Genomic DNA, 14,307 nt, shown 5'->3' with positions numbered 1-14,307 from the left:
GTCTGTGCTCCAGGATAGGTGTTTTCAGGATAGATGGACAAGTATTCCCCCAGGAGTGACCTAGGGAAACTGGCTCCTTGCTTGGATCAGCCCCGGCAGAGATCCAGCCCTACCGCGCTGGAGCTGTTGTGTGCTTTGTTCAAAGCTGCCGTTTCACAACCGCTGGGGCAGTGCGTGTCAGCAGGGACATACAGCAAAATTATCTTTGGCTTTGCCTTTTTAATACATTCGTTTTGTAGTGAAAGGCTGAAGGCACGTAAGTGCTTTGTTGAACGGAAGCCAAAGCAAGCTGCTACGCAGAATGCACCCCCTGTTTCCAAGTATTTCATTTATTTTGTAATTAAGCAATAATCGCTGAGGCACTGGGCACTTCTTCAGGATTAATGACTTGCTGGGGGATGGCAGAAGATCTGATCTGCAGTGGAGCCATTTTCCCCAGCAAATACCTGTCTGCTAATGCCATTCTAAAATGAGTATGACAACATAACATGCAAACATATGGGTTTTGCTGTTAACAGCTGAAGGACAGGGAGCAGGCATTAATAGGTACATTAGACAATCAGGTTGCTTCAGTTGTCTCTCACCATTCCATTCAGAGCACGGTGTTTCATTAGTCACTTGGTGAATGAAATGGCTTTTTAATTGCTCAGAATCACTTTTAAAAATTACAGCATTGTATCCCCCTTCCACAGCCCCCAGGGATCCTCTTAAATCCCTTTTCTTCCTTTTCCCTGGAGAGAACCGGCTCTAGTGTGGCAAAGAGGCACCTGCCTGCAGCAGTTTCCTTTGTATTTCAGACACAGGAAAAAATACAAGCCATTTAGAAAACAGAGGATTCACATTTTTAGTGCTGAAAACCCTCTGTTCCCATTAATTGCGGGTTGTTTAAGGACTAGCCCACCCTGCCTGAACCTTTAAAGACTTCCCAGTCTTGACACACTGCTCACTTCTATTAGTTCCTACACACTGTTCATTTTTAATGGTCACAGCTCACTACAGTATCCAAACCCCACTGCTTCATGTGTCCTGCGGCACACAAGCTCAAGCCATCTCCCTAACAATATGCCTCCCAGGAGTGTTGTTGGAGCTTTAGATGTCCTCTAGGCAGTAAAGCACAATAGCAGGCAAGAAGAAAGGTATATCCCAAATGGGTGAGTGGCGTCATGAACATTTCCAAAGGACTATGGAAAAAGCTGCCACGGGAGTTTAGCCGTCAGATCGCCAAGGCAAGCAAGAGGAGAAACGTTTGCTAAAAGCATATAGGACAATAAACCAGTTCACAGTGTCCTAGCAGGCTTTGGAACGGCACTAGTCAGTGGGGATTTGCTCGCTCAAACATCAGGTAATGTGCTAACTGCATGATTGATTAATCCGTAGGTACTTCCTACAGCAAAACTTCAATACTGGCATCCGCAGCGCTGCTTTCAGTTGCCGTGGCTGCCTTCCCAGAGAGATTTCACAGAAGAACAATTGGGGTGTTTTTTTCTCCGCACTCTTTTCTGCCCCCTTTAAAAGTAATGCTTTTATGTATGCGCTTTGAACGATGTCAGCACATTGCCCAGTCAGCAGTATGTTTGCTGAGGGATACCAGAACCACTCTCCATCGCTTAATTCTGCCCCTTCAACACGAGGAGCCCTGTTACTTGATAGGGTGCTTACTGGCTTGGAGTATTTAGAAGTGAAAATGTCGGGCAACAACTTAATGGTGCAAGGCCAGAGATGGTTTAAACTCTGAAGAAGACCTAAGCTCACCTCTTTCCCTCTACAGCTGTTCAGCCCTCTTTTTGCCATATCAAGTCCCTAGCTGATGCCCATCAGTGAAAGGCAGAAACAAAGCCAGCCCAAGGTGTGGGCACCACTCCGATCTCCACCAGCATGGTCGACAGCTGGACCAAACAAATTTCAGCTGCATCCTCTTGTGCCCCTTACACAGCCCCTTGTGCCTGTTCCTCTTCTCACCCCTTTCATATCCCCCTCTTACATTTCCTTCTCTTAGTTGCCCCAGAACCAACATTTAGTCCCCTCTGCCCCAAAATCCAACCCTGAGCCAACCAACCAGAAAGAATGAATTCTTTCTGGTGATGCTTTTGCTAACCGCCTGCCTACCTGCCGCAGGACCCCTGCTCTGCCGAGCTTCTTGCTGTCGTGCTTATAGCTGGGAGGAACTGGTGATGTACAGTCTCTCTTGAATTCAAAGGGGATTGATGCAGATCCTTGTGCTTTGTGCCAGCCATAACTCTTTAGGTTTGACTGGAACTTTTGACAAAGAACACATTTCCCAGAAGTTCAGCCACTTCTCTGAGTAACAGTAAATGATCCATGAGATCCACTGCCGACACACAGCTCTGCTGGCCCTGCTCCTTCCCTGTTACTCAAATGCTGCTATACCAAACCTCGGCACAAGCACTGGATTCACACAAAATAAAATCTACAGAGTACAGGGTCTGCTATTGCCCATAACTCTTCATCAAAATCAAAACTAGCTACGGAAAAAATTTTGACAAATTGGCAAGTCTGGATTTACTACGTCAGAAAGGTTTTCATCCATCCGTGCTCTTCTCAGCCTAGGCGAGACAAACCAGCAGCCCCTCGTGCTGTTTCCAGCACGCCAGCACCGTTCCCCCTTCCTGGAGCTGGGGTGCCTGAGCAGGGGGCCCTGCCCAGTTCCTCAGATCAGTAGATTAAAAATTTCCTGGACACCAATTAATTTGAACTACTGCCTGTCTTCAGCCTGTAGTCATATTTTTCCAGGACTCAGAGGGTGTTGGAGCAGCTCCTCCCAGGAGCTCAGTGTTCAGTGATGAGTGAGCAAAGGTTGTGGTGGGGAGAGCAGAGAGTCAGCCGCTTGTGTTAGAAAACCTTTCCGTGAGCTTCACATTGCGGGAAGCAGATCTGTGTCTTTGTCAGCATGTTTCTGTCGGCCTTGTTCTTCATGTAGTCATCTGTTAATAACACAGGGCTGGCATCCAGCCCTGTTCTCACCGCCATCCCAGCACTGTATCTATTGCAAGCTCACTATGATCCCTGCTAGTGCTCCCTCTCCCCGGGGGGATGCCAGCAATGGTCAGGACCTTGGTTTGTCTGTATCTGATTTAGAAAAAAAGGAAACAAAAATCCTGTTATAGACAGGATGCTAGGTTTTATCAGTGACCAGAACTGTTACTGAAGGACTCTCTGTTGTCCAGTGAGATCTGAGGATGAGCAAGCAAGGACTCCATTTTGGCTAAGCAGATCATCCTCTCTGCCAATATTTAAGAGACAGGATCATAACTTATGTCTTCACTGGGAAGAATTATTGTCAAACACAATTAGCTCTGCAAATCCTAGCTGTTTTCTAGACACACCCGGTCTTAGTTCTTGAGTTACTTAGAGATGAAGAAATTATAGGAGTCAGTCTTCTGACCTGAGCAAGGGACTGCAAGAACTCACTCCGTCAAATAGTTCCTTTTGCAGAGTTTAACAGGGACTAACGCACAGAGCATCCAGCATGCAGGGCTGATAGGACTGTGGGTCTCATTCCCACGTTGCTTCTGGAAGAACTTCCAGCACTGTTTTTAAAGGAGGGTAAAGGAGGGAGGAGGTGTGTAGACTTGTAAATACTTTAAGTGCTACACAACTAAATCACTTCGCCTATCCATGCCCATCCCCCCCCCATGCAGGGGTATTTCAACTCTGGTTTCTTTTGTAAGGCACCCCAGGAGTTACGATGAAAAGGACTAGACAAGAAGTAGGGTTTTCTACCACTTGTTTCAGTGGTTAAGATTTGATCTGATGGTAATTGGAAGCATTGAACACGCTTCCATAGACCTTGACAGGAAAGATAATATAGGACCTGGAAACCTCCCCCCTGTGACTGATAAGCATGCGAACATGAGGCTGTTCAGGCTCCAGCCTCCAGCGTTCATGGTTTGGTTGGGAGGGAGGTACTGTGTGCGCCGACCCTGCACAAAACCTCCTTGAGAGAGAGCAAAAGGGATGCTAATTCCGGGCACTAGGCTCAGACACACTACTGGTGAAAAACCAGAAAGGTTTAAAAAGAAATGCTGACTAAATTAAGTGAATCAAGCTAGCAGATGTGCTCTTCAAAAGAGCATAGCTCTCTTTTAAACATCTCCCCCATTGAAATGACATTCTTAAGAGGTTTTTGTCCTTTGCATTTTCTTCAGGATTATCCATGAGGATGGCTTCTCTGGAGAAGATGTGAAGCAGTACAAGCCAGTGGTCTACAGCAACACTATACAGTCACTGGCAGCTATTGTACGTGCCATGGATACCTTGGGCATCGAATACGGTGATAAGGAACGACGGGTAAGTTAGAATCACCACTGCTTGGGTACGGAGAACTGAGCACCTGGAGACTCCAGAGCACAAACAGGAGGCATTGGCACAGTCTGAATATCTTGGAGGGAAAAGGAGGGAGTGGGGAAGATTCACATCACCGTTGTATGCGTATTGCACATGCAGTTTGTGCAGCAAACAGAGGCATAGGCACAATTGTATATGACATGCCACTTGTACGCCTATGCTAGGAAGTGCAGCCCTGGGGACCTCTGTGTCACAACAGCCACAATCTCTCATGCCCTGGCACTAGCCAGGCCAGTACAAGAAAAATTTTGTTATCTAGGGACAGTCTAGATGGAGGTACTGACAGACTTGGGGAGACAGTGGGAACACTTGTCCTGTCTACTGTGCGTGTGCTGGAAACACAGGCTGCAAGAAGAAACGTCTCGGGGAGAAGTCTTGCTGCTGTTCAAATCCCTTCCACCAGCCTGCTTATATAGGAAAGCTTTTAGGATTAACTTGACTTCTGCGGGGGCTTGACTGGCTTTTACTCACACATCCCCCATTCAAGGGTACCCAAACAGCAGTTTCACTTGCAAACAAGAGGATGTATTACTTCCTTGAGGTTCATATGGACAGGGTCTTAGGCAGCAGTGTTAGTGTGTGTCTTATCAGAATAACTATGTGATGTCTGGCAGCCTTCTCATGCCACACACCTAAGCCAGCCTGTCCTTTGACAGTTGCTACTCTGTTGTTACTTTAACCGGCTCCCTATTTTTAAACAGTGGCTCCTCTGTGAGGTGCCCCTGCCAGCCTCTGCCTTTCCTTTTTGCATTTCTGGCTCAGACCAAGCCCACACAGAGAAACTCAGAGCACTAGAGAAGTCAAGACCACCCTTTTTGCATGCTCCCATCCCAGAGAAAGTAAAATTACTTGGTTTCACTGGAAATATAATAATTTCAGATTAAAGACCTGGTAAAGGCAAAGTCCTGTATGCCACTGAGTTTATCATCGTGACTATTTTTAGGTAACTATTGAATGACAGATGTACAGCATACCCCAAACTCCTTATCTGAGGGTTGATAACAAAAGCATTCACTATAAAGGATGCCAAAATCCTGCTGTGGTGTTACTGTATGAAGAGGTACCTTATGTCTCCCAATTGCAAAGGGGTATTTTGATTTCTTTGCATCTAGGGATTTTTCCCACAGGAACTCTAAATCCTGGAGACATTTCCATCCCAAATGTAGAGATGATACCATAATGGACTTCTTGTGAGCTTGCCGAGAACTAATGCTGATGGCTTTCAAACTGAATACATTAATCTGTTGATTACTCGGTGACTCAGCTCTCAGCAAGGCAACGTATCTTGTCTCAGCTAAAAACCTATGCCCAGGAAAACAGAAACAAATCATTCTCCATGTATGATAAATAGTCTGTAGCAGACAGCTTTAAAATGTAAATTTTTTTTTTCTTTTTTTAATGCCTGAAGTCCTAATTTGAGGCGGGAAACTCAGCACTGCTTTAGTGCCAGGCCTGGCAAAGTACGGGGTGTGGAGGGGGAGAGCTGTTATCAGAACTGCCAGGAATGAGAGATGGAGTACTGGGCTGCATGAAATGTCGCGTCTGTTCATATTCCTGTGGAATAGATGCCAAATGTTCCTAGGATCATACGATAACTCAGGCTGGAAAGGAACTCAGGAGGCATCTAGCCCAACCTCCTGCTCAAGCAAGGTCAGCTTTGAGGTCAAACCAGGTTGCTTAGGGCTTTATCCAGTCAGGTCCAAAGTGCTCCAAGGATGGAGACTGCACAGCCTCTGTGGGCAGCCTGGTCCACTGCTTTACTGTCCTCACAATGAAAAGGTTTCTCCTTCTGTCTACTGTGTACAACTCTTGTTTCAATTTATGCTTTATGGCAGTAAGGATCCTGAGTTACACCTTGCAAAGTAAAAAGCAAGTTAGATTAAGTTGTCCCCAACATAGTTCCCCCTAAGGTATTTAGTCCTAGAGGAATTACTCCTGTCTTACAATGGTGTCATGCACAGACAAGCCTGCAACGAACCACTGTAAACCAAACAGTCTGGGAGGGCTGATTCAGAGTATCTTCTCCCTTCGCAGATGGGAGTAATGTTCCTTCATCCAGCAGTAGACGGAGGGGAAAGAAACCAAGTCTCTCAGGCTGTGGTCTTCCACTTGCTCCTTTCTCTTAGTCAACCTCCACAGAAAGTTGCTGGTATTAGTATGAAATAGTATTTATTTTAATCTTACAAAGAAGCGCATGGCTTCTGCTACCCCGCTTTTGTTATTAATGCACAGCTGCCATAAACAGAGACCATTAAACAGGTGATTTGCTGAGTATTATGCTACATGGTTCATCCCTTTTCAAGCAAAGCTTTTCTATTTTAAAAGTCATTCCTCAGCCAAGGGTTTCCAATGCAAATCTTCTAGTGGGGGATTTTCCCCTACTCATCACTTAAGCCCCCAAGAGAAGAGAACTTGGGAAGGGGAGCTGGGGCTGCGGCTGGTTGGGCCTGATTCAGCAGCAGGGAAGGAGGGGGCACAGGCCCAGGACAGGTTTTCGCCAGGGACTGCTTGGCTATTACAGCTTCCCCCACCCCGACTTCATTGAAGATGCATCTGCCCCTGTATCCCTTCCAAATAACATCCTGACAATGTTTGGAGCAAAAAAAAAAACAACCCTCCCCTACTTAATAAATGTGAATGAGATGTTTTGTGCTTTTGATATTGAGGTAAAATAACCAAATCCTCTCTCGCTGTTCTCATTTTTCTCCTGCCCATAATTATACTTCCAGTATTTAGTCTAGTAGAAGCGAAAGACTGAGGGAAGAGTCCAGACTAAACCCCTTAGCTTTTGTCAGTCAAAGTGAGATCAATCTAGGAAATACGAGCTAAAAAGGCAAAATAAATCACAAAAAGCAGATGCTCCAGGTCTCGCTGACCCTCTCCGGTAATAAGGACCTGTCCTCAGGTTAAGAACAAAACAGTCTGCATGTAGGATTTCACTTTTATATGTGGTCCTTGTTCAGGGAAGTGGGTTTTCTTGGAAGTGTGCCTGGCTTATGAAAGGTTCATGGGCTGCAGGCAGCACCTAGGTCTTTGTTTCATCTTCTTCATCGCAGGTAGGCAGGAGCACGTCCTGCCAGCTCATGGCACGTTGTCACCACGCACAGCCTGGAAGGTCAGTCTGAAACTCCAGAAAGGCTGTGCAAGTGCAAAGTCACAAATCCTTTACATGTTGCAAGAGGGCAAGTGAAAAAGGAGCAGTCAGTGAGGAGACAGGAGGCGGCTGCGGGAGGAGCGGCATCCATGGGTGTTCCTCATCTCCAGGGCCATCACTGCCCTAGGTCTGGATCCCCAACTAGCCAAGAGCAAGGGGTTACATGAAGGAAGAGGGGCAGAGGCTTGGTCCCACCTGGCTACTGAAGACCCTCCAGCTGGCCCATAAGGCACTACTCAGTCCTTACCTTTATGATCAGATTACAGGCAGGAAAGAGTCAGGCCGTAACGTGTACCCTCTGGATTAAACGGTTCTCTAAATCGCAAATGTATTAATAAAGCAAGCTCCTCACAGATTCCCTTTCAGTGTACCCAGGCAGAGCAAACGGGAAATGGAGATTTAAAGCCAGGAATCTAGCAGTCAGTACAAGTGTTTGGATCTGATCAAGCAGGAAGGGCAGGGAAGTGCTGGATTTTCATCTCTCCATTTGAAGAGCCGGTTCTGAAGTCCGGCTTCAGAAATCCCAGCCGGAAGAAACGTAAAGTCTCTTCCTCAGCGGGTCAATGCTGACCTCAGAAGCTGCTTGGAAATGCAGCACCTACAATCCCACTCGAGCAAAATGCCAGAGCTGCAGCCAGGCTGGGGGGTCTGGGGGTGTCCGCAGCTGCAATGAGCCTGCCCAGGCAAGCATGCCTCTCCGTGCAGGCTGATAGGAAAACAGCTGTAGAGCGTGTTCATATTAGCATAAACCAGACAGAAACAGGCTGAAATTGTTCAGAAATTACTCAACAGAGAATCCCTATATCAGTCATGTGGCTGAGATACAAGTGTCTGAGGCGGCAGGGTCACAGGTCCTTGGGGTCGGGAGGTGGCAGGCGGTGACCTTCAAATTGAACTTTTTTTCCCAGTGGGAGTCTGGAAATGTCTCTGCTTCAACTGTGAAAGGGACAGCTAAAGTGTTAAAAAATTTTGATAGGGAATTTTTTCTTTCAGGCTTTGTAGCAAAATGTTTCTGTGGTGACCTTATGCTGTATACAGTGTGTAACTCCTGAACCGCGAGCTAAACAAAGATGTACCTGGGACATTTTAAAATACTGGCTAGCAATATTAAAAAAAATCTGTTTAGTGTAATTGAACGGCCCACCCAAGGTGGCTGGTGAAGGGGCCATGTGCACTGGAGCTGCATCTAACTTGCTTCTGAACAGCGGGGCGCATGCAGAAACCTGGTGCCTCCAGCCCCGTCCCCTCCGCACATGCTGAAGGCAGTGGCAAGACCGAAGGCAGTGGCAGGACATGGGATGCAGCTGCTGTCACCTGCTGGAAGGGAGCAGTGTGTGGGAGGAGCTCTTTTTCGTAAGACCTACTCCTGTGTAACTGGCTTTTTCTACTTGTCAGCTCAAGATATTTGTGGATTTTACTTCATTTCAGGTAGGTATTTGTTTAGACCAGCTGGCTCCTACTGCATGTCCCTAACCCAGGCTCTCTGAGAAATGCAAAAAAGCCGCTAATAACTTTGCGGAGGGCAGGCGAGGTTAGTCAGGCACCGCCGTGCTGGTAGGAAGCCTCCATTTGCTGACTAGTAGCTAATGGGGTGATCTGGGGGATGGACGCAGGATTCCTGGGTTTCTGCCGCTACACTGGGGATACAGCCAACCCTTGCTGATTTGCTGTTGTAAGCAATGGGAACTTCACTACAGTGAAGGATAACTTAGGGCTGCTTTGTACAGGAGCAGGATGGAGTGGGAGAAAAGGGAACATGGAATAAGGGGGGCATTAACCACCCCATTTTTGCCTGGTGTCAGCATTTGTCTGGATGTCCAGCTGCAGCTGAAGTCTGCTTGCTTGCTGCGTGCAATAGCTACAGCATGCATATAACCATTCCTGCTATACTGGGTCTGCTGCACTCATCACTGTAACAGCGCCGGACAAATATTTCAGCCTGCCCTTTGCTGAGGTGTAAAGATCTGTCACTCTTTTCCATTAAGACCAAAGCCATCTTTCTCACTCACCTCCCTTCTTTGTCCCTCCACGAGGTGCATTTCAGTTACCATCATTCATGTTTTTGAGCAGTGGAGACAAATAAAAGGCAGGGCATTTCTCGAGAGGTGGGAAACATAAAACAGAAAGGAAAGCACTTGTTATTTTCACAGCCTGCCTTGTTGCCGGGGAGATGGTTGGCTCATTCAAGAAAGGCTTGCTGTTGCTGGCTGAGATGGCCAATGTATTGGGAATCATTGCTGCAAAATGAGGCTGGAGGAGAAAGAGGGAGACAGCAAAGAACAAGGGAAATCCCAGAGTAAGCTCTCTCTGCATGGTGCATGGTGTGTGACCCACCAGCCTTGCTGTGTTGATTCTGGAGTCTCTCCAATGAAAAGCTCCGCCTTCCACATCCCACTAATGTATTTTCCTCCTTTGTCACCTTCCAATCCCTTGAGCCCCTGAAAATACAAGATCTTTGCCTAATAAATGACCACAGTAAAGTAACAGTGGAGTGTGAAGACAGTTTATGATACACTTTTGCACCAGCTAAAAGAGCTGAAACAGTCTACTTCCATGACTTTGCTCTACCTCTTAGGGAGAGTAAAACTCAAATTGATCCCAGCCAAGTCAGCTGAGACCCACGTCCGGACCTGGGAGACCTTGCTTTGCTGCAGCAGCAACAGCACAGCTTGGCTCTGCACTCCTGCAAAGCTGAAGTCATGGTCATCAGTCAATGACATACGATGATCTTCATATAGCAAAAAAGATCGCCCCAGAACCAGTGTCTGGTTCACTGTAGTCATGCTACTAATAAAGACAGCATTTAGAAGGGAGACAAAATAAGCCTGCGTCATGGCTATAAACACATGGCTTGCTCTCGCAGACAGTATTTGGCCTAGAAGAGCCACCCAATTAAATAAGCAGGTTGTAGGATTGGAGGTTGCCAAGTCTTCCTGTAGAGTTTTACTTAGGCTAAGTTCATCAATCTGTCTTCCTTTCCAACCTAGGTAATTACAATAGAAAACTGACAATTCATTTAGGGCTAAAATGCGATCTTAGCTCTGGCACCGCATGGGTTACAGCTATTTATAGGGCAGCAGTAGTGGTGATGAACAACAGTCAGAATCCCAGTCTTCTGCAAACATGTAACAGTGCTTGTGGGCAGGAAGAAATCCTGAGTTTGTGAAGAAGGGAGATGATACCGGCCCTGAGGAAACGGGGAGGAACGGGGACTCAAATAGAAATAGCCTAGAAGATGTAACAGCAGTGGAAACAGCTGGGTGCTCTAGGCAAGTGACTGAGTTGCATGGACACTGCTGCACCCAGATGCAGTATCAACTAATGTTTCTTCCAGCAGAAGACTATCAATCACTGACAGCTCTAAAACCCCAAACTTACCCAGGGTGGCCCAAGGTACCCATTTTTAGTTAAAATTCCTAAAGAGTGAAAAAAGGCCATGGGAAATGGAGTCGGAAGGAGGCAGGGGAGAGTGGGCGGCAGTTGTGTAGCGAGTTGGAAACGCATGTTGTGTGGAAGGCTGCTGTCTGGAAGGTGCCACCTTACTGAGCAGTTGATGTGCCAACGTGATGTTTTTCATGTTGGTCCTGCTTCAGGGTGATATCTATTGTGTTGGCATGGCAACGCTTTAATCCTCACTCAAAAGTAAACACTGGGTCTGCTTTTTGGGTTCTCTGAGGTGCTGTGGGCTGGTGGTGAATGGGCAGCAGTCTGGGGATGGGGTGGGATAGAAGTTCACCTGGTCTTCCAGTCCCTCTGCTCAGTCAGAAACCTGTTCCTAAGAAACACATTTCTAGGGAAAAAATATATTTTGATGCACTTCAGCATCATATCTAAGTGAGCCAGATGAGAATCACACCTCAAAATGCCACTCAGATCCGTTTCTCTGGTGAGCGCTTGGCATCAGCCAGGCACTGTAGATTGGTGACACTTGCTGTCCATGCCGCCTTCCCAGTTCTGACATTAGCTTTATAGCTAACTGTCCTATAAAACCACTGACCAGAACAGATGCCATCAATTAAAATTAGCCTTTTAATTTTCTTTTGAAGAAAAACAGAGGATGGAAAGAGATGTCTCAGGGGATCGTTGACAAGAGAGAGACTGTAGTCATCTAGCTCCAACTCCAAGTTCCAGACTGAATCTAATCACATCTTTCACCACCTAAAGAGGGCTTTAAAGAAGATGGTGCCTGAGTCTCCCCAGAGAGACACAGTGAGAGGACAAGGCAGTGGTCACTGGTGCCAGGAAAGGGAATTCCAGCCGGACATGGGCTCGGGCTCGTAGTGCTTTCCCTCTTCTCTCCATGCTGTCAGAAGAGATCAGGACAACCCGCTGTTGAAGGGCCACCTAGCTCTTTCGGCATTAGCAGTGTGGAGGGATAAGAGAGGCCTGAGGACATTTGTGTATGGGAGGATCAGTGAAAAGAGGAAATAATACCCAAAAGGTGATTTTAAAATTATGAGTACTGCCTTCCTCTTCAGCTAGCCACCAGGAGAAAAGCTTGTCAGATGAATTCTCCTGGCATTGTTTGCTCCCTGGCTGGTAGAAAGCACAACCACTTAAGGTGCAAATCCATCTTTAGAGCTGCCTTTTTTTTCTGGTGCCTCTGCTTTCAGCTGCCATTTCAGGCTTGATTTCTGAGTAATGAACAACATTAGTCCTCCAAAGGATCCTTGAAAAGGATCCCCACCTCCCGCAAAACTGTCCAACACCCCTGTTCACCTGTGAAAATGCAGACCCTGTGCTGTAGAGAGGTTAGTCCTTGCTTGCAAGCTCTCTTTTCACTGAGGGGGGAATGTATTTTTCCTCCACAAGCTTTATGTGTTTGATACTGGTTTTTTGGATGATACAGGGAGTATTTTTAGTTTGAAAAGAAGAAAAAAAAACTGTTCCCTTGGAAGAAGGGCTGCCTGCTTTCCCCTGTGAGATTTGTTATTCAAATGCAGCCGCAGTTAGGGCTGCCAGGGAGGTGGTGTGACAGGGAAGCACTCGGCACACAGGGGGGAGCGAAGCAGCCAGGGACTGTGGCATTAGCGGTGAATTAATGAGAGGTGGGGCAGCTGGACCAGAGCCCCGAGAAGGTAAAAACCTCCTCGCTGCCCACAAAGGGGCTTCCTGGTATCTCTGGGACGCAGGGTGGGATGCAGGTCAGGCGAGGGCCGGCTCCATACCACCATCCGCCCCTTCCTGGAGGGCAGCACAGCCCGGCCAAGGGAGATTTCAGCCCATCCGATGGGGCTCAACGCAGCCGCTCCCTGCAGAGCAGACAGCAGTGGCCTTGCCCTGAGTAGCATCTAGTGTCGATGAACACAGTCAGATACTGTTTGTCCTTCTCTAGAGCCTTTCTGTCCATAAAGGGACTGAAAGACCCGTAAGCCAGAACAAAAAATACGTCTAGTTATTTGATGTACTGCGCAACTGAGGCACTAAGGTTAAACACACACCACAGCAGAGGCTTCAAAGATGCTTATACGTGTTTCTGACTATATGGGTGGCTGGGCACTTGCTAAAATCCTTCCAGAAAGTCACCACCATGTTTGAGACTGAAGTTCAGGTTGCATCTACCTGCAGCCTGATGCAGGCAGGGTGCTGTCTTCAGGTATGACTGCAAGTCAGCTCTTCCAGCAGCAATTGCAGATAACTACAAACTACTCAGCACATTTCAAATACATGTCAGTTATTAAGTGGATTTATTTCCATCTCTTCTGGGAAGCGTTGGGAAGCACTGCTGAGTCACACTGCTTACTCACTGGTTTTAGGAGTGCCATTTAAAATATTTGTTTTCCAAATGCCTTCTATGATGTTCCTATTATTTGAATGTCTCCAGATGTAAAATGAAAACATTTATACAGGGCATCCCTGGCCTTAAACAGATCTCTGGTGTGTAACTCACAAAAAGCTATAAAACAAATGTCTTGCGAAGGGACCTCTCCCTTGGCTCTGTCATTTGATGTTTATTCAGGGATTGCAGTGAGGGGTAGTGCAGGCTTTGCTCCGAAACAGCAAGAGCACAGGCAGGCTGGGCTTGGGACAGCTTGGGAGGGAGGAGTGAGAGCTGGGGCAGCTGCCTTGCTGTGACCAGGCACGTGGGAGAGGAGGGAGGGGAACATGGTCCTTGTTTACACCGGGTACTAATAAACTGAGGACACAATATTCTCCTGCTGTAATCCGCTCTGGCCACAGACCCCAAAGCAATTCAGCCCTCCGGGAGACACAACATCAGGTGCCCTTGCAAGAGCACGAGGTCCAGGGGCACAGCTGAACCCGGGTGCTCGGCCGCCTTGGGCTCTGCGCAGAGCAGGCTTCCTTGTCAGCTCCGGCGGGGCATGCGGAGGCCTCGCTGACAGCCCAGTCCCTTCACACACTGAAATTAGCCTGGACAGGGGAACAAAGTGGAGTGGAGGAGCCATTTCGTGGCCTGTGGCTGTGAAGTCTCATCCTTCCAAAAGAGGAATTTTGCTGAGCTGGTGAGGCAAGGAGGCAGAAGCTCCCAGCCAATACACTGCCCTTGAGGAAATTAAAATGTGCTGACTCTGCGCTTGAGCCCCACGCCACCCTGCTCCTCCTAAGGGGAAACCTGTCCCTCCAAAGCAAGCGGCTGTTCCTCAGAGCCTGAGTAAGTCAGACAGGGAGGGAGCTCTTGCAGCCACCGCAGGGGCGGCTGCCTTCCCCCACGCAGAGGCACAGCGAGACGGTGGTACCTCGAGCGTGTCCCTTGTACTGCATCAGTCATGAGGATGGCAGAAGATCTGCCACACATGAGGAGTTCATTACCGGAATACAGGTTTTAC

The 14,307-nt window shown here is 47.6% G+C and overlaps 1 protein-coding gene across 2 annotated transcripts in view; it reads left to right on the top strand.

The window, feature by feature from the left end:
- The window catches only part of GNAO1 (G protein subunit alpha o1), a 148,549-nt gene that overhangs the window by 46,917 nt on the left and 87,325 nt on the right, over positions 1-14,307 (top strand). For both annotated transcript variants that reach the window (XM_087738740.1, XM_087738741.1), the window contains exon 3: positions 4,167-4,308. In XM_087738740.1, coding sequence (XP_087594866.1) covers positions 4,167-4,308 — 142 coding nt within the window. The remainder of the gene's footprint in view (positions 1-4,166; positions 4,309-14,307) is intronic.

This window comes from Nipponia nippon, unplaced genomic scaffold (assembly GCF_047370975.1).
Source record: "Nipponia nippon isolate SJK-2023a ecotype South Korea unplaced genomic scaffold, ASM4737097v1 scaffold_7, whole genome shotgun sequence".
Lineage (NCBI taxonomy): Eukaryota > Metazoa > Chordata > Aves > Pelecaniformes > Threskiornithidae > Nipponia > Nipponia nippon.
Note: the sequence above shows the minus strand (reverse complement) of the source record. Positions and strands in the feature narration are given on the sequence as shown.